General features: G+C 47.6%; 2 protein-coding genes across 3 annotated transcripts in view; one reads left to right on the top strand and one right to left on the bottom strand.

Moving 5' to 3' along the window:
• Window positions 1-18,590, top strand: part of VSNL1 (visinin like 1) — a 96,735-nt gene extending 78,145 nt beyond the window's left edge. Inside the window, exons 3-4 of the mRNA XM_029938265.1 lie at window positions 15,964-16,179; window positions 17,597-18,590. Of these exons, the coding sequence (XP_029794125.1) occupies window positions 15,964-16,179; window positions 17,597-17,794 (414 nt within the window). The 3' untranslated portion in view covers window positions 17,795-18,590. The remainder of the gene's footprint in view (window positions 1-15,963; window positions 16,180-17,596) is intronic.
• Window positions 18,591-23,503: 4,913 nt separating this feature from the next.
• Window positions 23,504-27,324, bottom strand: part of SMC6 (structural maintenance of chromosomes 6) — a 74,410-nt gene continuing 70,589 nt past the window's right edge. For both annotated transcript variants that reach the window (XM_029938263.1, XM_029938264.1), the window contains 2 exons: window positions 24,776-24,873; window positions 23,504-23,978 (listed from right to left, as the gene is read on the bottom strand). In XM_029938263.1, coding sequence (XP_029794123.1) covers window positions 23,864-23,978; window positions 24,776-24,873 — 213 coding nt within the window. In that variant the 3' untranslated portion in view covers window positions 23,504-23,863. The remainder of the gene's footprint in view (window positions 23,979-24,775; window positions 24,874-27,324) is intronic.

The raw sequence follows: 27,324 nt of genomic DNA, 5'->3' as shown, positions 1-27,324 counted from the left end.
CCTCCTGCCCTGTCTTGCCCTCCGCTCCCCTGTGCTCCCCTCTCTCTCTAGGGAAGGCCAGGAGAACTCTGCGGGGAGTCTCCGCATCTTTATTCATGAGCCTGGCAGAGGGTAGCCCTAGGAGCCTGTGGGCAGGCTGCTCTCTGCTTTCCCTGCAGAGATAAATCTGGAAATGTGGGAGAAGAGGTTCCCCGGCAGGAGCCAGGGCTGCTGCCACCTCTGATGCGGACACTAGGGCTGCAGGAGGCTGCTTGGGGCTGAAATCAGCAGAGTCTGATCAGCCCGCTCAGTGTCCCTTCCAACATCCTGTACGCCACTCGGCAGACTCCCCCTGGGCAGGCTCAGCAGGCCCACTGGGCATCTGCCCACGCTGGCTCTTGGTTTCTGTTCCCTATGCCACCCCCATAGGCTGCCCCCTGACACACCACAAACCCGCAGTTGCCTTCGTACCTCCTGCCACCCTCAGGACCCTGCTCAAGCCCTTCTTCCTCCAGCATACCCCCCTCCCCTCCCAAATCCCATATGCCTAGTATCTACAGTCTTGCTTCGTGTGGTCTGTGGACCGCCAGCTTCTGCATCACGAGGGAGGGTGTTAGATATGCAGACACCATGGGCCCCATCCTAATCCTGCTGAATCAGAATCTGCATTTTAACAAGACGGCCCGAAGACCCACTGGTGTGGACGTGGAGCCTGGTCAGAGCAGGACCCTCACTGTCAGCTTAGCTCTGTACCCACTACAGTGCCCAGCACAGTGCTGAGCTTACAAGGGATACTCCGAGCACAGAAAAAAGGCCCTTTGATAGGTCCTTAGTCGATGTGGCATTTATTTTTCACCCTGGACGATGCTGAGCGGTTAAGTCAAGAACGCTTGGCTCTGGTCAAAGGCTGTGATCCCTAAGCAATCTCTGAGCAGCTTGGCCCATCGGAAGCTCCAGAAGAAATGCAGACCTCATGTGCCCAGTTTCTTTGCTGCATCTGTCTGGCTTAATGGATGCAGATGGTCTAGTGCCGGTATATGGGTAGAGTTACAGGCAGACTGGGATTTGGTGTCTGTGCTCCTATGTTGGATCAGAGACTTGTAACTTAATGGCTATTTAGAACCTCTAGAGCCAGACAAATTCAAATTCTGCTACCAACTATGTATGTGATCTTGGACAAACTAACATAATATCCCTGTGCTTCTATTTACCCGTCTATGTAATGGAGCCACCAGCGGTACCTACGTCAGAGGGTTGTTAGAGGATTACATTGTAAAATATTGACAGTGTGCTTAAACCACACCTGGCACATAGTAAGTGCTATAACAGTTTGATTAAATCAGCATCTTTTTTCAAGTATGATGTTGACAGTGTGCAGATTTAGAATCATAGGGGTTGACAGAACGCTTAGGGCTCACAGAGAACAGACTTTCTCATTCTATACAGGAGGATACAACCCTCTCCCAACATCAGATGGCCGATAAGAGGCATAGTGGGAACTTGGACTCTGACTCTGTCGTCTGCACCAGGGTCAAGCCCTGGAGGACATGAACAGAAAGAAGCTCCAAGTCTGGTGGGGGACATTTGTCCTTTGTCCTTATTAGGGTGGGACATTTCGAGTGGTGGCCTCTACTGGCACCTGTGCCCTAAAACCTAATCTCTACAAGCAGTCTTTTTAGACCACGGAATCCAGAATCAGATCACATTTGCCCAGGGGAGGGGGGACACCCCAGGGAGAGGAGAATCAGGAGCAGGCATTCGGGCGGAGAGACAGCAGAGGAAGGATCCTCCCAGGACACGAAGTCAAAGTCTGAGGTGGAGCCTCAGAACAAGGCTCAGCCCTTGTTGTGAGGCTCCACAGGGATAAGAAAATGGTGGGGTCCATTGCCTGGGCTCAGCCACACTTTTGTGGGTGTTATGTTCCTTCTGTGTGTGCCAATGAGTTCTGGCTCTTGACACATCTCTTGGTCTTTCCAAATGAATCTTCACGCATCCCTCAGCCAGATTGGGGCCTCTAGGAGGTTGAGGTACACAGGATTCCCTCCTGGAGTCAGGCTGTTAGGGCTCAGCAAGATTGGACAGTAGAGAGCTGGCAGTGTTCTGCGGGGATCCACTGTGACCATCTGGGCTTCTCATCCTGCCAAGGGCCTGGGCCGCTGCTGGGGCGCCCTGCACGGCTGCCCTAGAAGGCAGCAGTATTTCTCATGCTACAACATTCTTTGCCTCAGCTGGGTTACTGGTTTTGAGCAAATTTAGACTCTGGTTGGCTTTGGTTTTATATGGACTTGAAGGTAATAAAAGGAATATTTAGATACTACAAGATGCATCCTACACCTTCTGTGAGGCAGGGCCAACACCCCAAGGCCCTTGGCTGCCTGGCTTTGCTAATGAACTTTGATCCTGTAATTAAGACATACCAACACAAGGGGGCAGTAGGATAGGTGCTTTGATGAAAAACAAGTGCAAAATCACGGAAATACCATCCATTCCTCAAATTCATTATTTTCTTTCTCCCTTTTCCTTTGAGATTTTACTTCCAGAATCAGAAAAATAGTACAGCTAAAAGGAATTTTGAGGCTTATCTGATGTATTGCCTCATTTTATATCATTTATAAGAAAATGGAAGTCTTTTTTCTAGAAGTGGGCTCTTTTTTTTTTAAACTTTTTTTAATGTTTTATTTATTTTTGATACAGAGAGAGACAGAGCATGAGAGGGGGAGGGGCAGAGAGAGAAAGAGACACAGAACCAGAAGCAGGCTGTAGGCTCTGAGCTAGCTGTCAGCACAGAGCCTGACACAGGGCTCGAACCCACGAACGTGAGATCTGACCTGAGCCAAAGTCGGAGGCTTAACCAACTGAGCCACCCAGGCGCCCCAATATAAAAGTCTTAAGAGGCAGAATGGCTTGGCTTTAGTCACACCTGTACACCCTGTCACTCAACCCAGCATCATTTCCTCTGCAACAGGTTACTTCCTTCATCCTAAGCATTTATAAGGTGCCTACAGTGTACCAGATCCTAATTAGAGATAAGAAAGAGCAAAGCATAACATTTCCCTTAAAGTAGAAATGATTTGGGCTTTTCTCTTAGTGATAATTCTAAAGGGAAGAAGAGCTGGAGATTAGGGAGGAATCTGGATTTCTGCTGCCTAAGTGTTGTTCTCTATGAAAAAGTAATAGAACTTCTTTGGGAGGTCATGACCCTCTTGGGACCCCGCAACAGCGTCAAAATGCAGACAGAAGGACCTGGTCTAGGACATAAGTAAAAATTGCTTCTGGGGCCCCAAGAGGCAAAAGCCCCCTTCTCTAGAAATTTAGTTCAAGACTAATTTTCGTCTCAAATAGATGTAGTTACCCAGGAACCAGGAGTTAGGAGTGGGTGCCTTGTGATACAGCCCGCAGCCTTGAGGAAGCCAGGACTACAGAAAATGGGTGTTGTCACCCGGAGGACAAGGGAAGAGGCAGCTCTCAGAAGTGCCCTCAGGATCTGGGGGTGGTGTGGGGTGAGTGTGTTTTAACCTCCTCCCAGAGAGCCCACGTGTGCAAGGCCCCTCACGCCCTGGGCTGCGTCTCCCTTTGATCTGTTGCATCTGCTCCGGGGTAGGGACCAGTTCTATTTTACTCCGATTCTTTGCTGCCTCTCCTCAGCCTCCCTCCTGCCCACACAGAGCTCAGCATAGAGCCTGGCACCAATTAGGCTTTTGTGAGTATCTGTTGAATGAACACGTTGGCAGAAAACAGCTTTTGGACTCCCCATTTCTAATTAAGGGGAAGTGTCTCTCTCCTCTTCCCATCCACGTGACTGGGTACGTGCACTGCTCTGCGGATGATTCATACCGTCGTGAATCATCAGCTAAAGTAGTAATGGCAGTGACATGTGTTAAGGCCAAATGGTGAGCCTTCTTTAGCATAGCTGCCTTAGAACAACATTCAGAATGTATTTCAGCCCTTTTACTGGTCATTGTATGCATTTACTGCCGTCTCCACAGGCTTGAAAAAGACTCCTCTGTGCTGAGCGTCTAGGTCATTCGACAAATACTTACTGAACACCTCTGACCCCATACTAGGCACCGAGGGCTATAGCTGTTGGGAAAAGCCTGGTCATTCCCTGCCGCAGTTAGCTTACGGTCCACTGGGGGAGGAAGCTATCGACGGAACTATCCCATGAACAGGATTATGGCCACCCCGGGACTCTGGTGCTCGTGGACCTAAATCAGGGTTCTGACCTAGGCTCAGAGAAGGCTTTCCTGAGGGAATGAGGACTGAGTCCAGGTCTGAGGACAAACAGGTGTTGACTGGTCCGGGGCGGAAAAGGAGCTTTCAGATGGCGGAACCAATAAGCCCAGCAAGGCGCCCGCGGAGCAGACGCCCAGACAGGCAGCAAGCACCGGAGTTGGAAGGGCCCAGAGGCGGCGTGGGAGTCAAGGGGGGGGTAATCTCGCTCCTTCTTGTGGAACAATCAGACGTGACTGGTGTACAGGAAGTGAACACGACCAAGCAGGTGTAAGAGGTTCTCTCCAGAACTGTGGGGAGGAGGGACCACAGCGTCCTGAGAGTGGGTGGGGGGAGCAGTGTAACTGGGGGCAGAGAATGTGGGCCAGTGAGGCAGCCCAGGAAGCAAGGATCCTAGTCCTGGGTGAGGTTGCATGAGTGTGAGGAGCCTAAATACCAAATACCAGTCTGGGGTGCTGTGCACTGAGACCCTACCATGAACCACCCGTGGCCTGGGTGCATCAGGGTATGGGGTGCAACGCAGCAGCCTTGAGGGGTAAAGGGAGCAGGGACCTTCCACTACCCAGGGTCCCAGCTCCTTGTGGCCTCAGGCACCTGTCGCATCTGTCGTCTCCGGTAAATCTTGCAACAATCCTACATAAAGGCAATTAATTACTGATGCCCCATTTGGTGGATGAGGAAACTGAGTCTCAGATGGCTAAACAGATGTCCAACATCACACAATCAGACCGAACTGGGTTTGCATCCCATCTCTGCCTCTCATGAATCGTGGTGGGTCCTGCTTTCCTTCAAGAGCCCACACCTGCAGCCCCGGGGAAAAGGATGAAGCAAACCTCCCCAGCAGCACCCACCACAGCACCAGGGGCCAGAGCTCCCGTCTGCCTGCCCTGGGAGTGAGGTGCTCTGTCTGGGCCTCAGAAATCCCACCAGGCCCCTCCTGCTGCCTGGAGAGGGGAAGGGGAGTGTGGAGCCTATTCGAGGGGCAGTCTGTTTACCACTTTTGTCCCTAGGGGGTGCCCTACTTCCCCACCACCACCACCCCTCCCCCAGGGCCTGCTGCGGCCTGGCCCAGCCCTGCTGAGGACCCCAACCGGAAGGCAGGGCTCCTGTGAGCACAGCACCAGGCAGGGGGAGCACTCTGTAGGGAGGAAGAAGCGGAGGGCTGGAAGAGAGAGACAGAGGCTTTCTGGAGCCCGGGGAGGAGGTAGATTGCAGCTCGGAGCTGAAGGCTGTGCAGACTGGGCAGCTGCGGAGACAGGCAACATTCCTCAGACACAGGCTGGTGCCAAGCCCAGGGAACTTCCCCTTAGTGCTGTGACCGTAGGCCAGTTAGTTAACCCACAATATTGACCCTCAAGTCCTAAACTTGTTGAAGAACCAGCAGAGGTAGCATATGAAAATGACCTTAAGGCCTTGCTCCCTGATAAACACTTGTGAAACGGCAGCTGCTTGGCAGGGCCTGGAGAGGTGGACACTGAACCTGCGGTCCGCAGGAGGCTTGGAGCCTCTGGATAATTCCAGCAGAGGTGAGGGCGAACAGCCTCTGAGGCAGAGTTGCCCTATCTCGGGGGTGGGGGAGGTGAGGAAGACTCCACCCTTGGTGAGGGGATGGGGTTTGTGGGTACCTTCGCCAGAGATCATAGGCTTCTGACAGCTGAGAACAAAGGAAAACAGAATTGACCAAAGTGAGGACAGTTTTAAAGGGACAGTGTCCTATGAGAGACTGGATGGCAGACCTCTCCAAGACTGTGAGCGGTGGAGCGCCCAGGAATGTTCTTCTGTTCTTTGATCCCATCGTGAGCTCTATTTCAGGCAGACTAATGGGCAGAAATCTATTCTGAGGTCTGAGGACTGCTCGGCGTCAGCCGGGAGCTGGGCCTGGGGCAGAGCCCAGGAGAGAGGCTGTCCTCCCCAGTGGCCTTGCTGCCAACCACCCTTGACACAGCACCCCAGCTGTCGCGGTGGGCCACGGCTGGGCTGTGAAGCCTCCCTCAACCTGAAGGTCGGCAGCGGAACTTCCAGGAGATGTGCAGCCTCCATTAAATTGAGGCAGGCACCAGGGGAGCCTGAGAGAGGGAGAGGTTCTCATGGGAAATGCTGCAATGTTTTCTCTGCACTCAGTACGACTTCTGGAAGGATGCGATGTATGGGCAGCAAGGGTGCAAAGGCTGGAGTGAAGGGTGTGGAGGAAAGATTGCATGAGGGATGGAAGCCAGTGTTCTGGGGCTATTTCTTAAAACCGTCACCAGGCAGCCTTCCGTGCCATCCTCCAAGGGGCCCTGGGGTTGCAGAGGTGAATGACACTATGCGTACTCAGCACGAAGTGTCTGGGGCTCATTCACCACAGAGTAAAAGAAACAAACCTTTTAATAATCACAACTGAATAGGTTATTGATGAGAAATGCAGGGCTGTGGCCTTCTGTTTGCAGGGAAAAGCCTCCGGTGGCTTTGGAGCAAGCTGACTAATGGGTGCAGAGTTTCCTGCTGCCTTCCTGAGGAAGGACAGTCCTCAAGGATTTCCTGGGATTTTCTCTTGTACGTTGGTGGGTTCAGAGGAAGGGTGGATAGTACAGTTGGATACAATGTAGGTTTGTGAAATCCCAGAAAGTTTCAGACTCTGAGACTATTCCTAAACTATGAGTAAGAAACAGTGAATTACAGAAGCCTGCATATTAGGGTGCAGGGAGAGGACCATGCAGTGAGTTTTTGTTTAAGTTTCAAACTCCTAAGATCATCCCCATTACTCGCTTGTGGCTCTATATACTTGTGATGGATTGGAGTGTAATTTTACACATATTTATGTCATTGCGTACTTTGTATCTATCTCCTCTACTATACTTAGAGTATAGGTCTTTTATTATATATATATCTTATTCAGTATCTGACACGATACTTGACCCAGAGCAACTGCTCAGTAAATGCTGTGTTAAAGAATGAGTCAGAAAAAACATCTCTCCGCAGCCTTTCAGTAATTTCCATGTAGTACACTCATGCTGTCAGAAGGTGGCGACAAATACCCACTGCCAGGGATTGCGCGCTGACAGGGAACGTAGCCAAGAATTACATAATGCAACACATACGTTTGCTTCATCAAATGTGGATTTAGGTTTATTTCCTCAGCTTGACAAAGAGAAACAACAAGATGTAGCAGAAATGACCTGACAGATCTGCCTTTGAATCCTACCTGTCACATTCTGCTAGGAACCTGGGACAAATGCCTGGAACTTTCAAGCTGTTCTCCTGGTCCACACACAGTTTAGGATGGCAGGTTTTGCTATAAGAACCGAATGAAGTAACACACCTTGGAAGTTCTAGAACTGAGCTCATTCCAGTGCTGTGCAGTGTGATAATCATGAAAGTGCTCTTTTAATGTTTTTGTTTTGTTTTGTTTGTTTTTTATTTATGAGAGACAGAGAGAGACAGTGCGAGCAGGGGAGGGTCAGAGAGAGAGACACAGAGTCTGAAGCAAGCTCCAGGCTCTGAGCTGTCAGCACAGAGCCCGACATGGGGCTCAAACTCACGAACCGAACCGTGAGATCATGACCTGATCCGAAGCCAGACGCTCAACCGACTGAGCCCCCCAGGTGCCCCAATCATGAAAGTGCTCTAATGTTGAGATAGATGACACTCTCTCCCTGACCTTTCTACCTTCTGTCTTGGATATTCTTACTCTCCGGAAAGGTGTGTGCATTTCTTACTGCTCTTTTGCATAAACTTGCAGCAGACTGACTCAGTGGGAAGAGAATTAAGGGTCTGCTGGGCCTTTCCGAGTCCATGTTTCCTTGTCCATGAAATGGGGCTGAGGATTACTGTTGACAGGGGTATTGTGAGAGCCTATGACGTAGCACAGATCCTACTAATCAATACAGAAGCGAGTGCAGCACATCGCTATCTAAATTGACACGTTTGTTAAATAATATTAAAATATTCAGTTCTTTGGCTATACCAGTAACATTTCAAGGGTTACTTCCCCTCAATGCCCTCAATGCTGTCTTTTTAATTTTTTTTAATTTTTAATATTTATTTTTGAGAAAGAGAGAGAGAGAGAGAGCACGAATTGGGGAGGTGCAGAGAAGGAGACACAGAACGTGAAGCAGGCTCCAGGCTCTGAGCTGTCAGCACAGAGCCCAATGCAGGGCTCAAACCCACGAGCTGTGAGATCATGACCTGAACCGAAGTTGGATGCTCAACTGACTAAACCACCCAGGCACCCCAGTGTCTTTTTAAAATTTGATTCCCAGTACCTACCACAGTGGTTGACCCATATGGCTAGTAGTTATCATTTTGGACAGTGCAGCTGTTGACTATTTTTATCATAACAAGAGGTTCTAGTGGACAGAACTGGCTAGATTTTAATGAACGTCCGCCGAGGGGTGACTGTTCCACAGCAGCAGTACTCAATCAGCGGGTGACCCTCTAGTTGGCACTACAGGTGGTTCTCTCATTTGGTCACTCAACGAGATCGTATGTCACACTTGCCATCTGCAGCCCTGTGCTATGTGTTATGGATATAGCGGGGAGCAAACAGGCTTTGCACTCTGGGAATTTATGGTTTAGTATCTGATACTGAATAAATAATCCCCTAATAAATAGGAATGACAGATAGTGCTGAACCTCTGTCCTAAAAACCTGCTTCTCTGTTACCAAGGAAAAGTGAAAAAGAGCCAGATCATCCCTTTGCGTCCCAGGCATCCCAGAAAACAGTGGACGTGGCACTAGTCACAACCCTGCAGTGCAGTTGTTAGGAAGGACAGCCGTGGTTCTGGCTCCTTGATTCTGGCTCAGGTGATCATCTGTCAGTTTGTGAGTTGGTGCGCATCTGGGGCTTTGTGCTGACAGTGCAGAGCCTGCTTGGGATTCTCTCTCTTTCCCTCTCTCTCTCTCTGCGCCTCCCTGATCTTGCTTTTTCTCTGTCTTTCAAAATAAATAAACTTAAAAAAGAAATCGGTTCACTCCTTTATTTATCAAGTCATTGAGCACCTACTAGGTAGAGATTAGATAAGGAACAAAACAGAGAAGCAGCCAAAGCTCTCTGCCCTCATGGAGTTCACATTTCTCACGAAGGAAGAGAGGTGTTGAATAACTAATTGAACTATGCTCTATGGTCATCAGTTTTTTGGAGAAAAATTGAACAGTGAAGGGGGATAGGGAATTCTAGGAACAGAGTGCTGACATTTGACGAGTCGGTGTCATCGTTTTCACAACCTTTTAGTTGTGGCGGGAACCTCTGCCTGCCCTCACGGGAGCATGAGGACATTGGTTAACTCAGCACCCCCATTTCACAGGTGCAAGAGTGATGCAAGCTCAGGGACAAAGATGTGCGAGACCACAGAGCCCGTGCTCGCTGGATTTGGGCCCTTCTCCTCTGGAGGCACTAAGCACCGCTATGGGCCCACAGCATGCATGCAGCGGCCACCCCCCCAGGACCCCCACCCCAGGAGGGACACAGTAGGCACCTACCAGGGTCTAAGGCAGAGGGTTTGGGAAAACTCATCTAGAAATCAGTGAAGCACGAGCAGAAGGAGAGATTTGGTCCAGTCATGAGCAGGTCATAAAGAAAAGGTGGGATTTCTCCACCCAGGATGAGATGGGATGCAGAGGAAGGCATATAAAACATGGAAGCAGGGGGCTGTGTGGTGGCAGCTGGGAACACAGCCTGAGTGCAAAAGCAGAAAGCAGAGGCATGAGAGAGACGTGCTTGCAGGTTGGGGCAATCGCAAAGGGCACCAACAGCAGGGTTCCAAGTTCAGAATTCAGCTCTGCAAACGCAAGCCTCTGGAGAGGGGAGCCGGAAGCAGGACAGGCAGGACCGAAGACACCTGTTGGGTCAGACAGGGAAGCCCTGGGCGCTGCTGTGGAGAGAAATGGCACAATCAGAGCCACACTGTGGGAAGATCAGTGCTGCTCTGCGTTTTCAACCTTGCAGACACCAGCGACCATCAGGGGACTGTGGCCAGAATCTGATGGGAGGTGACAAGGCTCTGGCTGAGGCAGCAGGGAGAGAAGGGGGTGAGCTGTATTTGGTCCTCCAAATGGAACGTCCACTGGGGAGGAGAGAAGCAGAGGAAGTCTTGACCCATCAGGACCTTCCTGAAGAGGAATCACTGAATGAGGAGGAGGAATTCTTCTCTGAGCCCGCTCTCCTCCGCCCTGGGAGAGGGGGCTCTGTGAGCTTCCCTGTGACCCAGCGCTGACGACAGACACCCCTGAGTGTCAGACCGTGCCCACCTGACTGGGCTCTGCTGGGTGTCTGAGCGGAGGGGTCCTGGTCTTCCCGCCCCCACCCCGGAAAGAAGATGCAGTGGGTGCAGCTCTCATTTGCAGCAGCTCCCCGCAATCTGGCGGCAGCTACAACAGCCCGCAGTGCCAGCCATCTCGGGAGGGGAAGTCAATGGGAAAGGAAGACGTGTGGCCCAGAAAACGTACCTCACCAACTCCCAGAAATCAGGCCAGGGGACTGCCAACGCCATGGGACAGATACATGCTCCTCCTGCTTGTCCTTAAGCCGGAAGAGAGCAGGAATGGTGACACTTTCCTGTGGGTATCGTGCTACCCTTGGTAGCTGGGTCCTGGTCCCACCACAGGCCAGCAACATCTAGACCTTTCTCAGAGCATAGCTGGGGCAAAGCACTGCACCTGTGGTGTGACAGGGACAGCTCTGTGTACGCACCGATCTTGAGTCAGAGTCTTTCCAGCAGGGCCAGAAGTAGCCAGGGACAGAGGGCCCTTCCTGCCCTCGCCTTCTGCCAATCTCCCACTACTAAGCTGGAAGCCCCAAGGTCAGAGCAAAAGGGCTGTGGGTTCACACCGGGGAAGCACTGGCCTGAGGAAGGGAGCTCCAGGGGCCTGAAGAAATCGCCTCCGAAGAACGTTCTGGCCAGTCGTCACCCTCCACCTGCCCGGGGGACTGGCCCAATCATTTCCATCCCCAAAGATGCCTTGTCCAAACTGGGGCTGATGGTGCAGTTCCCACCCTGAGCATTGAGTCTTGAGAGGGTCCTGCTCCACCCCCAAGTCCCACTCTCCGAAGACGCACCCTCAGGAGGGCACGCTGACCCGAGGTGCCAAAACTCACCAGTGTGGCCTCTGAGAGCCACACCACGCAACCCCCAAAGTCACCGGAAGGACTCCGGTTCCTGGATTCAGTCAGTGGGTATCAACTGACCATCTGCAGCTGCTTCCCGGATGGTTTTCTTCTTTTAATGGAAATGCAAGATATACTTGATACAAAATTTGTGACCCAAAGTAGAAAAACTAAGTGTGTACATATGGAGACATAAAACGGAAATGAGAAATTTATCCAAGACTGGCTATATTCGATCATCGAATAGAGTTTCTAAAATTTCTCACAGCTTAAAGTCATCTTCTTTCAAACAAATCACTATGGACTAAATATTTGTGTCCCTGCACGAATTCATGTGTTGAAACCTAACGTCCAAGGTGATGATATGAGGAAGTGGGCCTTTGTAAGGGGCTTAGGCCTTGAGGGTGAAGCCCTCAGGAATGGGATTAGTGCCCTTATCAAAGAGACCCCCAGAGTTCCCTTGCCTTTCCTCCCATGAGGGCAAAGCGTTGGCAGTGTGTATCCAGCAAAGGGCCTTCGCCAGAAACTGACCCTGATATTGAACTTCATCCTCCAGAACTGTGGAAATAAATTTCTGTTTATAAGCTGTCCAGTCTGTGACACTTTGTTACAGCAGCCTGGCAAGCCTGAGATACAGCGAAATATACTTACTTAGCACATTTTCATACATTTAAATATATAAAACATATGTATGTTATATAAATATTATCATATTTCTATACCACATACAATTTTTAATCTCAAAGTTCTTTTATTTATTATATAAATAGACTTGTCGATTATTCATGCCACTGAAAATTATTTCCCCATCACCATATAATACAGCTGTTCGAACAAAACACTGTGAATTTTAAAAAGTAAGCAAAACACATTTCAAGCAACAGTATGCAAAAAAGACTTATATTTCTCAGGTACTATATCATTCCAGAAGTAAATATGAGTTCAAGACCCTGATTTCTTCCCAAAGAGCATGAAGAGTGTGGCTTCATTTTTTTCTGATGGTCCATCCAGAGTTGAATCATTTCATCAAAAGAAAGAGCATGCCCCTGATTAGAAAAAGCACTCAGAACACGAGAGGATGAATCTTCTAAAGGGAACCAGCCCTCACTCGTCTGGAGGGCTCCTGGGCGCACCCTCGTTCTTCGGAAGTCCGCGCGTTGTATCTAAAAGTCAGTAAATAGGCCTTCGCAAGGCCCATGTAACTTTCATAGCCCCATCGATTTTTTCCCTCAAGAATTTTCAGATCTAAATTAATTTTTAATATACTGACCTCAAGTTCCCGGCTATTTTTAGATAAAACTCTCAGATACCCCTTCCCTTTAAAGTATGCCATGAGAAATAAGACAGCTAAAGCATTTCACTGCCACAAACCCACACAGAGGTTGAAAAATACCCAGTGGGCTCACATCGCTGTGTACAGACAGCCTGGGGGCCACACAGCACTAAGGAAAGTGGGGTCTTCCAGGGGCTCCCTGTGGCTCTCTGCTCGTTGGCCATCTCCTAGGTACCGGCTCTGCCCAAGACTCCCGACCATGAGGCAGACAAACACAGCACATGCAATATGGCGGTCTAATAAGAAATACGTACGTGGCCTTAGTGCCCAGTTCCTCACACAAGAGCTTCTTCTAAGACCCTTGGAATCTCGGGAGTGAAACCCGTGCCTTGGGTATGCTCATAAGATGACTGCCATCAACCCCAAGCTGGCTTCAGGACGGGAGCTGGTCACCGGAAAGAACAAGGCATAATTAGAGGATTGACGCTAGCAGTCCAGCCCCACCCCCACCTCCCGGAGAGGGAGAAGGGCTGGAGATCCAGGTGAATCTTCATCGACCTATGATTTAATCAGCCTCACCTGCGGAATTGAGGCTTCCACGTTGGTGAGCACGCTGAGTGCTGGACAGGTGGCGGCCCAGAGAGGGCTCTGCCCGCCCTCCTCGCACTTTTGCCTCTTGCCCCATACACTCTTCCACCAGGGTGTTCCTGAGTTGTGTCCTTTAGAATAAACTTATTAAAGAAAGTACCTTTCTTAAATCAGTGAGTCGTTCTATCAAATTATTGAAGGGGGGCATTGTGGGACACCTCCCCCCGACTTTACTCAGGTCTATGAGAACTACAAGTGACAGGTGGAGAAGCGCCACTAGCCTCTGAGTGGGGTGCAGTCTTGTGGGACTGAGCCCTGACTCACCTGTGGGGTCTGCACTAACTCCCCAGGGGTTGGTGTCAGAACTGAACTGAATTCAACTGGACCAGGTTAATGTCCAGAAAATTGGAGAATTGGTTGTTAGGAGGGAAAAACCAAAATCCAAACCAAACTAAACAAAGCCCACACATTTGGCATCAGAAGCATCTTTAAGTTAAAAAACAGTGCAGAGCACATGTGGCTCAAACTTACCTATTTAGACATTGTCAAGGTCAAAACTGGTCAGGTCAAAAGTCAGCACCTGGGAGCCCATCTTCAGATACCTACTATGCCCCTAATGGCATTGGGGGTGGAGAGGCAGAGGCTGAGCCCAACCACACTGTCTTTTCTTTTTGAACATTTTATTTATTTTTGAGAGACAGAGAAAAATGGAGTGTGAGCAGGGAAGGAGAGGCAGAGAGAGAGAGAGAGAGAGAGAGAGAGAGAGAGAGAGAGAGAGAGGGAATCCAAAGCAGGCTCCAGGCTCTGAACTATCAGCACAGAGCCCCATGCAGGGCCTTGAACCCATGAACCGCGAGATCATGATCTAAGCCAAAGTTGGATACTCAATGGACTAAGCCACGCAGGTGCCCTTCTTGAAAACAACCACACAGTCTTGAGCACTAGGAATGCCTTGTCCCCTCTTCTTTTCTAGTTCTTGTCTGATAACATGACCTTCCTTTTCGTTCCTCCATTAACTGCAAACTCCCGAAGCCTGGGGACAGTGAGGTTCTGGCCCCTGCTTTTCCAGTACGAAAGACAGGGCCTGGCCAGAAAAAGGCCTCAGTGAATTTTGATGAATCATGAAAAACAAAGGCTAGGAGAAATAATGTGTGTAGGGGATAAGGAGACAAGGAGAAGGCTTCCACAGCCTCCGAAAGATAAGTTGGTTGATTAAAAAAGTGGTTGTCAAATATTTATTTTCTGAGATTAATGAAATGTTTTAAGCTGCTCAGTTTTGGGGTGATTAAAAAATTTGCCTTAATGTTTATTTATTTTGAGAGAGAGAGCAGGAGGGGGAGGAGGAGACAGCAAGGGAGAGAGAAAATCTCAAGCAGGCTCCACACTGTCAGCGCAGAGCCTGACATGGGGCTCCATCTCACAAACTGTGAGATCATGACCTGAGCTGATATCAAGAGTCTGGTGCTTAACTGACTGAGCCCCCCGGGGCACCCCTTGGGGTGCTGGTTTTTTGCACAGCAATAGTAAGCAGAACAGGTCTCTCCAGTCCAGAAGTTGGTGCTACTGAAATAGAAGCCTCAGTCAGCTCCTCCCCACCACCGCAATGCTCCTTTCTTCTCTGGCCTCCCGTATTGCGCCTTCCATGGAAAGATCTGTTTTATTTCTGGAGGGAAATGTTCTACCTTTGGGAATTTCAGGCAGCAGGTCCGAAGGCAGGATGCACAGCGAGAAACTCGCAAAAGGAGAGAGCCCCGGGTGGGCACCAAGCGGGCCATGTGCTTGGAGGCTGGCCAGCCTGCTCCAGGAACAAGCAGCAAAATGTGGGGAGGCCAGGGTTATGAGCGACAGCCTCAGAAATCTGCTTTCGTGTTCGTATTTGCTGGATTTATTCCTCCAGAAACACGTGTGTACCCTCTTTGCCTTAAAACAGCACCTGGTTTGCTTTTGCTTTGGATTTGGGGTTTGGGGTTTGTTTTCCACCCTCCACCCTAGAGAATTTCCTTTAGCTTTGCTGGGACAGACAGAGGGTCAAGCACCAGAACTACCTGCTGTTGGTGACTGGTCTAGACTCGTGTCAGGGGTCTGAGGCCACCGCCTCATTGCCCATGATCTTACCTCCCCTAGGGTCTGCCCTTCCTTTCCTTCCTGCGTCCATTCTTTGTCTCCCCACTGCACTCTTGCCAACTGTTGGCTCTGAAAAGAAACCTCTTTATATCTCGCAAAAATAAACCCAGTCATGTTCTATTTTTAATAGGTTTTAAATGTCTGTTCTACAAAAGAAAAGTCCCTGTAAAAAGAAGTGAGACACTGGAGCCTCACGGGTGGGGGGGAGGGGGGGGCGGGATGAGTGTGGGCGGGGGATGGGAGGCCAGTGGCAGAGGAAAACCAGGTCTGGGCAACCTTGCTCTGGCCCCACGAGGCGGTGAACCTGGGTGTCCACAGAGAGAAAGGGAGAGTTCATGGAGCACCACCCCATGTGGGGAGAGGAGTCTGCTACCTGCCTCAGTCCTCCTACTTGTGGGAGAGCGGCCGGGGAAGCCGCGGATGAGGGACGCTGGCTGCCGGGCCACCACGAAGGCATGTCCCCAGCCTCACCCACAAGAAATAGCCAGGCGTCTGAGTGAAGGCGCACGGATGGACACCTGCCTTTGGCCTTGGGCGCTGTCCAGGCTGCGGGCCACACCCCCTCCCACGACAGCCCAGGAGCGCCCGGTGCAGCCAGGCTTTCAGGTCCAGGCTTTCCTGGCCCACACCCGGGTTTGAGGTTTCAGGCCCTCCGGGCTCCTGAACTTGTGCCTTCTGCTTGCAGTTCTTTCCTTACGGAGACGCCTCCAAGTTTGCCCAGCACGCCTTCCGAACCTTTGACAAGAACGGGGACGGCACCATCGACTTCCGAGAGTTCATCTGCGCCCTGTCCATCACCTCGAGGGGCAGCTTCGAGCAGAAACTGAACTGGGCCTTCAACATGTACGACCTGGACGGCGACGGCAAGATCACGCGGGTGGAGATGCTGGAAATCATCGAGGTGAGGCGGCTGCCCTCGAGGGGCGGGGCCTGGCGTCGGGGCGGGGTCGAGGGCGGGGGCGGGGCGGAGCTTTCGGGACAGGGGCGGGGCGGGGATTCGGGGATGATGGGCGGCTAAGCTCCGTAGCAGAAGGGCAAGTAAGGCAGAGGCCCCCCCGGAGGAAGCTTCCTGGGGCGGAGGCTGTGGCAGCTTCTTTTCTTCCCCGCCAGGAGTCCTGCTAGGTGCATGCCAGGCCTTGCATCCTCCTGACCCCCGTCCTCTGCCTTAACGCTGCGCTGGGAAGAGTCACAGATCCAAGCCGCAGGGCCCAGACTCCGATCTTCTGCCCTGGTCTTAACTCTACGCTGCTGGATGTCCCCCTTCCTCAAACCAGCTTTCCCCCTGGTGGGCCAAAGATGCTCCCCGTGGCTCTAGCTGGCATTTTGTTCCTAACTGGCATTTTTCAGTTTAATTTACAAACCATAAATTCATCGATTTCAACTGTACAATTAAATGATTTTAGTATATTTACCAAAGTAGGCAGCCATCACCATAATCTAATTTTATAACATTCCCCGGTAAGACCCCTCATGCCATCTACCTGTTCCTATTCCAGACTCAGAAAACTCCACTCTTCTTTTACTCTGGGGATTTGTGTTTCTGGACAGTTCACATAAACAGAATTATATAGTATAAATACATAGCCTTTACAAATGGCTTCCTTTTTTGTTGTTGTTTAATCTATGTTTTAAGATGTATTAGTATTTCATTCCTTTCTTTGCTAAAATAGTATTCAATTGTACAGATACATCATATTGCTTGAGCATTTGTGTTGTTTCTACTTGGCTGTTATTAATAATGCTGTGTACATTCACCTGCAAGTCTTTGTGTGGAAGGGCATTTACTTTTTTCAGGCAGTTTCCTAAAAACACTATATTTAGGAAATTCTCATGTTGGGTAATGATTGTGTCCAGTTAGTGGAACTGGACAGCTTGGAATCCCTTCGCTTACAGACTCCTTGATCCACACATCTCCCTAAAGTGTCTTCTTTCTGGACCAAATTTTACCGGCTCACCTTGCTCGTCTTTGGTTGTAAATCCCTTACTGGTCGGGACAACATTTTCTGTTTGCCTAAATCTGCAAGAACTGGTGTTCCTCTGCCCGTCAGTCCCAGAGTGCTTCAAATGAGCTCACCATTTTCCTCCTGAATCTTTTTTTCACCCATTATTCTTGTGCCTACCACCCAGCCACTCATTCCACTCCCGTTCTCCAGCCAGACACCTGGGAGGCAGACAACATTCATTTATATCGTCGGTCACAAGACACACATATCTGATTATATCTCTAACTTAAAACGATTTAAGGAATCCTTTGAAGTAAATTTGAGTTCCTTATCGTGCCGTAGGAGAACTTGACGCCGTGCTTCTGGTTTTCGCAGGCTATCTATAAGATGGTGGGCACCGTGATCATGATGAAAATGAATGAGGACGGCCTCACGCCCGAGCAGCGAGTGGACAAGATTTTCAGCAAGATGGATAAGAACAAAGATGACCAGATCACACTGGACGAATTCAAAGAAGCCGCAAAGAGTGACCCTTCCATTGTGTTACTCCTGCAGTGCGACATTCAGAAGTGAGCTGAGACCTAGGCTACGGACTGCACAAAAGTCTCGATGTTCCATTCAGTCTGCAGCTACTCACACACACACACACACACACACACACACACACGCACGCACACACACAAATATTGCTTGGACTACCTATCAATGGACTTGCTTCTTGTGTTTGAACACTTGTGTGCATGAGAATGTCATTTGCTAATGAATTTTAAAAGCATATATTATAAAACAAACAACCTGCCACAATGTGATATGTGTAACATCATTTCATAAGATCCCTCCTCCCCTAAAGCCTGGGCAGAAATGTGCTGCAAAGAGTTCTACAGTCCTTGTTCATGTTCTGCTAATGCTCGTGTCTCCTTGATTACATGTAAGTAGCACTGAGCCCCCGCGGTAATGTAACTTTAATATGAGCCGTGTCACCGTTCTCCTGTAAAATAGTGCCGACGGGCACCTGCAGGGGCCTTGGCTCCTCTGCGTGGTCCACACTCGAGAGCTTGCATCATCAGTGGAGATAAGTGTGCTACATCTGCATGCCTTTTAGGTTTGCCTTAATTCTTACCTCATTTGCATCCTACCAATCTGGAAAGAGCTATGTTGGAATTAATGCAGTATAAAACTTAAAAAAAATCCTGTCAAATAACTCATCAAGTATATCTATCTATATATACATATACACAAAGATATTATTTATTGAAAGTATAAAAAAAAGCTGGAAGTGTATTGATTTCTGCTTGAATTTTCAAAGGCTTCCAAAGAGGTGGCAACAGATGTCCCAAATAAATTTATAACATTTGACTTTTTCCGTCAATTCTTACTTCATAATTTCAAATTTGATGTTCATGATCATCAAGGGTCAGGTAGCGACAACTTAACTAGATCGAACCTCTTAAACACACAACTTCAGGGACAACAAAAGGGGAAAAAAACAACTTGCCAACTCTTCACCCTCACCCTCAAAAGAGGGGCAAAGAACATGCTGTGTAAAGTTGAAATAAAACATGAAACTTGTTCGTTCTCCACAAATGCTCACTGTATGAAAATCAGCTTCATCTCAATGTGACCGGGTGCTAAGGACACATCACCTCTTTTTTTAATTTTTTTAATGTTTATTTATTGAGAGAGAGGGAGACAGAGCATGAGTGGTGGAGGGGCAGAGAGTGAGGGAGACACAGAATCTGAAGCAGGATCCAGGCTCTGAGCTGTCAGCACCGAGCCCGACGCAGGGTTCGAACCCATGAGCTGTGAGATCATGACCTGAGCCAAAGCCAGATGCTCAACCGACTGAGCCCCCGGACACATCGCCTGCTTCCTGACCATGTGGAGGACACAAGCAGCCAGCCAAGTGTCCTCCCAAAGTAGCCTATAGGAAAGAACACGTCTGTCTTTCCAAGTCCAAAGTATACTGGTTGTTACTCACTTTTTCTTCAGTGCCTTTTTTTCTTCTACTCTTCCTTTGTCTGTTTTAGGATCATTAAGACGAGAGACCAGGGTCTCAGGATTTTATGCGTCCATTCAGCCAGAAGCTGTGAGCAAGCACCCCTCCCCACACACTCGGGACGCCAACGGCACGTGAAACACACTGATAGAGCCGTCCCAAGTGCTCATAGAAAGTCCTTCACCCCTGTGTTTGGTGAGTCCAGAGTGGGGGCAGGGAGAGATGGGGGAGCCTCGGTGGTGCCTCCCCATATTCTCGCCCCCTACTAAGTGATGGGGAGGAGGGGTGAGGAGCTGCCCAGTCACAATAACTATTAGCCACATGTGGCAAATTTTAATTAATTAAAATGAAAAACTCACTTCCTGAGTCCCACTAGCCATACTGAAGTGCTCAGTCGTTACACGCAGCTGGTGCAGACGCACATGTTTCCATCACCACAGAAAGTTCTGCTGCACAGCCCTGCAGATAAAAAACAGCTTCTCGAGATACTTTCTGAAAATCCCAACCTGCCTTTAGAGTTCTTGAGGGACTCTTCCGCCGGCCTTCCTTAGGGCTAAAAGGGTCAGCATTTTGTTCTGTCATTAAAAATACAACCAGGCAGAAGTCATGAAATACCACTTCCACAGATAGCATTTTACTGATGACAAGAGAGTCAAAGACCATCCATAGTCCAGGGAATTCGATACCACGTCAAGGGAATCCTGGTGTTTGAAGAAAGCATATTTTCTGTAATTCACTCATTAGGGGTCACAGTCTCTGTGAATAATATGAACTTCTTTCTTTCCTTTAAAAAATGCTTTTTAATGTTTTTATTTTTGAGAGAGAGAGAGAGAGAGAGAGAGTGTGAGCGAGCATGAGCAGGGGAGGGGCAGAGAGAGAGGAGGGCACAGAATCTGAAGCAGGCTCCAGGCCCGAGCTGTCAGCCCAGAGCCCGACACGGGGCTCGAACCCACAAACCATGGGATCATGACCCAAAGTCAGATGCTTAACTGACTGAGCCACCCAGGCACCCCTGAACTCCTTTCTTAAAGAGGCCAGATGCTTATTTCCTCCACATGGTTGGAAATCATGTCAAGAAGTAAAACACATGCTTAAACATGTCTTAGCCCTATACAGCAGAAGATGTGTAGGGCTATGGCGAGAAACCGATAGTCAATTAGAGCCTCTAAATACAGCAGCGTAGGGTTCCCTTAGGTCCTTTCTTGCAAGCGATTAAGTTTCTCCGATATGCGGGGCACACAATTTGGATTTTTCCCAGCATCTTGCAGGTGAAATATAGGTCTCCAGACTCTTAAGCGACGTTACTGTTTTCCATGTGTACACTCAGCAGCGTGCGGCTCACCGAGTTCCAGTGTGCATGCCCGCCTTGCTCCTTCCCCGTCCAGTGAAAGGCATCCTCGTCTCAGTTTTTAGGCCCCAGGCCAATTATTCTTGATTCTTCTCTCACTACACAGTATTAGCAGCCAGTCCCACAGCCTCGAGACTTCAAATTTGAACGCTTCTCCTCCCATTACTGTGGCCCAAGTCCCCACGACCTGGACCACAGTCAGGAGCTTGCTCTTTCTGTTCACCACACCCCACCCTCATCTATTGCCATGGCAGCCGGAAGGCGTCTGTAAACAGGTTTACTAGACCGGGTCTGAACACTTCCTTCGGCGTCAAATGATCTCGCTTCCTTCTGCCTACCTCTGACTCTCATCCCCTTTGCTCACGAAGCTCTATCAACATGGGCCTTTTGATTCCCGGGAATGAAGTTCAAGGGCCTGGGCACTCACTTCCTGGGCCTGGAACTGCTGCCCTAGGTCTTCCCAGAGCTCCTTCGCTCGCTTGTTTCAGGCTCTGCTTAAATACCTCTGCAAAGTCTTCTGAGACACCACCCCCTCCACTCTTAACTCCTTACCCTGCTTTGTTACGCAAGCGATTACCGTGACCTGGAATTGTACAGATGTTTAGCTCCAGGAGGGCAGACTGCGTAGTGCCCACGGGGGTACTCCCAGTGCTTCCAAGTGCTACAAGGACACGGCAGGAGCGTCATCACTTCTGAAGGATTCGCCTCCACGTCCTTGTACTGCAGAAAACCAGGGGGCGGCACCCTCTCCAGCTGGCTGATCAGTGTTCTCAGGCCACAGTGGTGCCTGTGGACTCCCATCCAGATGCCCCCACCAAAATGTAATAGGTTAGGGATCAATATTATATATAATTATATACAATGAAGACAGAACAGTCTATTTGCTGACTCAAAGAAATAGCAAATTTCTACCTACCGTATTAGTTTACCACTCTTTAAATAACAAAAGCTACTCCTATTAAATACAGTCTTGATGTATCTTCAAGTCCACAGCCACTTGGCTCCTGTCACGAAGTATCCGTTATTGTATGAACACTTATAACTCGAAGTTTCAAACCAGTTCTGAACCCCTGAGCTGGCGGAAGTACATCTGTGTCGCTGTATAACCAAGTCCTAAATTCAAACGGAACATTACTGACTCGGGCCATAATACTGTGGACTAAGCTGGGCCACACCTGCCTTTATGAAGGAAACCAGGATCCCTGGGTCTCCCTCAGTCGAAAACACTTCTGATTCAATAGTTTCTTACTCATGGAGATATTCTGAAGACATGTGATGGAAAGAAAAAAAAAAAAGCAGCCCTGGAGGATGGGAGGGAGAAGTGAAAATACTTAAGAAAAAAGAAGGGAGTGCCTGAATCTTTAGTGTTATTATTCACTTGAGTAACTATATTGTTTATATCTTCGTTTACAAAAACTCCTATTTGTCATCTGGAGACTGGTTTTAATCATGTCCACCCCATGGATTGGAGACGGTGGGATGGAAGAGTCCAAGGAAGCAAGTGCCCCTTTTTCCCGGGATCTCATTCCTCGGTTCACCCCTGATAAAGCAGTGGTGGAAGGACTCTCTGACGTAGTGAAGTCACTCAGCGCATATGCAGTTAAAGTTTTATTTTTAGAAGTTACATATTTAATTTTCCCCTACTTTTATTCTAATTAATTGTTAGTATTAATTAGAATATTAATTGGAAATATTTTCACTTATGATAGTTGAAACCAAAACTTTGTGAGGCTAAAGCAATGAATAATCTTCAACTCTTAGCAAAAGGTGGTCACAGATACCTGAGGATTTTATTTCCCATTTTGTACTCAGAACTGGAACATTCAAGAACTATCACAAAGATTCAGATGCTAAAATTATGTAATTAATCTAAGTTTATGCATATTTTTTTAATTTGAAAAAGCACATGTATGTTAAAAATAGTTTTGATACAGATTAGTTATAAACATAACTTTAAAGGGTCAGACTTTGTATGGTCATGGAGGGGTGTTTAAAACTTACAGCACATATTTCCTTTTTCTATAAATTCTTAGATTAGAAAAGCAAAATTTGCCAACTGATCTCACTTTAAGGCTAAATCAGACTCCCTCCCCTAAAATAAAAAACAAATTCCATTTTTTCTCCGTAACTATAGCAGTGCTGTTGTTTTTAAAATACTGCCTTTTTTCTCTAAATACGTCCTTTGCAATGACATAAATATTTATTGCTAGCAATACAGGGACTGCTTCTTGAATACCCAGGTCTGTCTGAAAAGGTAAGCACTTACCCTAGTATCAAACAGAGAGAATACAGGCAGGAGTCCTATTCAGGACTTCTTAAAAAAAAAAAGGTAGATAAATACCATTTCCTACATTCTGCTGTTATTTTATCATCCTAAGAAGCACACTCTCCAGCAGCTCCAAACTCAGAGCAGGTCTTTGATGGCACTGACATCAACAGGCTGGCCTCTGGCTCTGGGCTGCTTCCGCACACAGACGCCGCCCGCTGTCCCAGCCCTGCTCTCCCACCGGGGTCCTCGGCTGAGGCTGAGGAGGGGTCCTAAACTGGCCAGCAGGCTGCAGGTCAGGGTGCAGTGCTGTGGCACAATCGCGTGTGACCCGGGTTAGCCGCTCAACGGGGTGGACGCCAGGGGACTCTGAAAGGGCCCTGTGTCACAGCGGCGGCGAGCCGGTGCTCCATCCATGCCCACGGACCGCGGGCGTCCTCAGTCTGGACGAGATCCAGACCTTAAAAGTACAGCTCAAATATCTGTGTCTCTAATGATACAAAGTGACTTGTGCAGGAATTCTGACCAGAGCTTTATACCCCTGTGCGGGCCCCACGTCATTCACAAGCACAGAGGGACAAGAAATCCACCGTAACTGGTCCCGTCCCCTGTCCGCCTGCGCCCCTAGTACCAGTGGGAATGTGATATTCTGGAAAACCAAACTCAACATAATCAGGTGCTCAAACTTTTATTTTAGTTCTTATAAAATACCATAGAAATGAACCCGAACTAAACGGGTATGTACATGTACATATGTACAAAATTTCACTTCTGAAAAACAATCTATAAAAGTTGATGATTAAAAAAAAACACTTAAAAAAAAGATTTAAAAGCAGTACTATGAAATTAATTTTCTCAAAGTAAAGTAATGGTAATTTTAAATTGCTGGTTGTTGTCATAGGCTTTCTAGACCTATTTACATATCTTACTGCGACCAGATGTATAAAGGAATTTCTTTTATTTCAGAACATCTTCAGCTTCACTGTATTTCACCGCACAGTCCTGAACGGCCTCCCGTGACAAGGCCGCCCGTCAGGCCCGCTCCTCCTCGTCCTCCTGAGTCACAGGCCGGAACGGCAATGTGGTCTGTCCTCTCTCGGGGTCAGACATCCGAAGAATTCTAATCAGTTTACTAGATGGAAGTGAACTAGAGGAAGCAAAACGAATTACTCAAAGGTCTAGGAAATTATTTTCACATTAAAAAAAACTCTAACCCTGCCTCATGAAAACACAAACCTACCCTCCCTTCTGATGTGGGGTATGTCGAATATTGGGAGTTCTAGGAGAAATAGGGTTTGTGATCAAGACATAATTTGTTTTCATTTTTAAAAAGGAACTTCCTACCAAACGCCAGGGGCTTTCAGTTTAGGAGAAAAAGAAAATGCAATTTCTATACCAGCTACTTCTAACTCCTGTTCTTCTTGTCTAGCTAGGAAGGAGTTACCTTAAAATTCCCAATCACAAACTTAAATCTCACTAGGATCAAGTGACCGCTGTAGAGGCAGAGTATCAACTCTAAGTGACACCATGCCGACCGACCCCAGGGAGAGCTCCTCATTTGGAAAGACTGGTAGTGTAAGTCACCAAAAGATGAGCCAAGACTAGGGGAATCCTGAACTGTCTTTAGTCCAAACAGAATTATTAAAATTAAATTACTTTATTAGTTGGTCATGATAACCACAAAGGAACGGAATCAAAACAGAAATAATAACAAGTCAGTACTCTCATATTTAAATCAACTTGCTTTTGTTATGGAAGGGAGATAACAAAAATACAATTTTAAATACCTAAAAAGGAAAGATTATCTTAAATCTCCTGACATAGGAACTGATTTTTCTTAATATTGATGACTTATACATTTGTATTTTAAAAATTAAGATTATAGAAGATTTATTCCCCCTTTTGTAATTCGATGTATATATTCACAGAAGTTTTCAGAGCTACCTCATGCTTTGAGGGGTAAGCAAGATAAACTGTCGGAAGCGCTGGGAATCGGCCATCTTGAGTATCATATCCATTGCGATTCTCCGGTTAACCATGTCCTAGGGAGCAAAGTTAGGGTTGCCGCTGCATTAATCACGTTCCTGTAAAAAACAGGATTCTGCTGCCCGATACCAACCCCTGTGTTTTTACCCAGGGATCATCTACTACCTTATCCATGATGCCAAACTATCATACAGAGAAAGATAAACTCTAAAACTATGAGTGGAAAATAACTGAATATATGTATCTTGCAGGTAATTTCTATAGTCAGATTGTTTTTGTAAGTTCAGTTCCCTGCAATATATTTAGCAATTAAAATAATCAGCAAATATTCCAAAGACACAACTAAGTGTTACAGAACGAATTGAACTTGTACAGTAATAATAATACCTCAAGAGAATAATACAAAAAGCGACTAGCTATAAAGTTACTGATTCTGTCAAAATCTCCCTCAATGATTAAGGTGTTTTACAACCTCTGAGCTCGCCCCAGCCCCTTCTACAATGTGTGCAATCTGAACCCGTGTAAATTTACAAACCAATTCCTCCAGTCTTTGAGTGACATAGCATATCTGTGCATAGAAAAATAATGCTTTATTATACCAGGTTTTGAAACTAAGTTAAACTGTGTGCTTACATTTTCTGAGTTCAAGTATCAGAGAAAGAAAAAAATCAAAGTACTGCTCCCTACCTTGAAAATTCCTGAAAAGTGAGAAACATAACCAAATGTTTTTACAGGCATAGATTTTTGAAGGTCTACAGAAACTTTATGTAGCAGCACAGCCTGGTGGTGGAGAACACGTTGTTTTGGGGGCGCCTGAGCATCCGACTTCGGCTCAGCTCATGATCTAGCGGTTTGTGAGTTTGAGCTCCACATCAGGCTCTGTGCTGACAGATTGGTGCCTGGAGGCTGCTTTGAATTCTGTATCTCCCTCTCCCTCTGTATCTTCCCCACTTGTGCTCTGTCTCTCTCTTTTCAAAAATAAATAAACATTAAAAATTAAAAAAAAAAAAGAACACTCTGTTTTGGAGGCAGACAAGTTACCAACATCCTGGCTGTGTTGCTCAACGGCTTGCATTATATAAACTCTTCCCTGAGGCAAATCTGTAAAGCAATCTCACTTAAAGTGAACAAAAATAATGAGAGCTGGTACAAGTAGAATGCTTTCAAAACGCTGCCCTGGGGAGGCCTATCATTTAATAACAAAGTGCTAAACCACCAAAATGTATGTCTTTGCTTCCTTCCAATTGGCTGTTAGGACTTAGGTACATTTTTCTGAATAATTCCAATGGGGCAAAATGCCATTTTGATTAAGAATCTCAAAGTTCCCAAGGACACCTGGGTGGCTCAATCAGTTAAGCACCTGACTTCAGCTCAGTTCATGATCTCACGGTTTGTGGGTTCAAGTCCCGTGTCGGGCTCTGTGCTGACAGCTAGGAGCCTGGAGCTTGTTTCGGATTCTGTGTCTCCCTCTCTCTCTGCCCCTCCCCCATTTGTGCTCGCTCTCCCACTCTCTCTCTCTCTCTCTCTGTCTCTCTCTCTCAAGAATAAGCATTAAAACAATTTAAAAAAAAGAACTTCTAAGTTTCTGAAAGAGAAAGAAATTATTCAGAATTATATTTGACAAACAAGATAGGAGATAAGGCTATAAAATGGCATTGTGGACAAAATTATTGCATGGAAAGAATAATCATCTCCTGTGATTTGTGAATTAGCTCTGAAGCCAATTCTCAGAGGAATTTCTAACCAACTTCAGCAATGGTATCACAGGGAGGGGGGGAATGACACAGAAGGATTAAATAGGTCTCACAGGTATGAATTCATGAAGGAGCATTTTCTAAATACTTATTATGGGCAAGACATCAGGTAGGTAGAAATATGATCAAGCCATAGTTGGTAACTTCAAAACAGGTTTAACTTGGGAGATTCAGACATGAGAATAGGAGATGGCAACAGAATGAAAATGTATAAAAATACATGTAATGGCAAATGTATATAGTACAAATTACATAACATATTCTGTAATATAAAAAATAATAGAGTGTCAGTGTCGGGTGGTGCCAAGGGAGCTCTGAGAGGTTCCCAATCCCGCTGGTGGTCACAAAGGCGACATAAAGGTGAATCCAAGCCAAACCTTGGAAGGTGAGTAGGACCATGACATACAAAGGAGGGCACAACACACAGCGGCACAGTGTTTAAAAATCACAAGTAGCTAGAAAAGCCACAAAGTGGGTAGACACTCCATCAGGAGGGGTCTCGCAGACAGCCGAAGAACTAAACCATTATTCCAGATAATTTGCCACCTCAGAGTTGCAAACAAGTGACCATGATCAGATTCATCTTACAAATATAAACCCTGCAAAACAGTGAGGGAGGAACCAAGGAGGAAGCAAGATTAAAGTCAGGGCGTCAGAACAGGAGGAGGCACTTATGACAGGCCAGGGGTGAGGAGACAGGGACAAGTAACAGGAAGGAGCTGAGACTCGGGGAGGTCAGATGTGACAGGCAAA

Source organism: Suricata suricatta, chromosome 4, assembly GCF_006229205.1.
Source record: "Suricata suricatta isolate VVHF042 chromosome 4, meerkat_22Aug2017_6uvM2_HiC, whole genome shotgun sequence".
NCBI lineage: Eukaryota > Metazoa > Chordata > Mammalia > Carnivora > Herpestidae > Suricata > Suricata suricatta.
The sequence above is the reverse complement of the archived record's forward strand: the minus strand, read 5'-3'. Positions and strand labels throughout refer to the sequence as shown.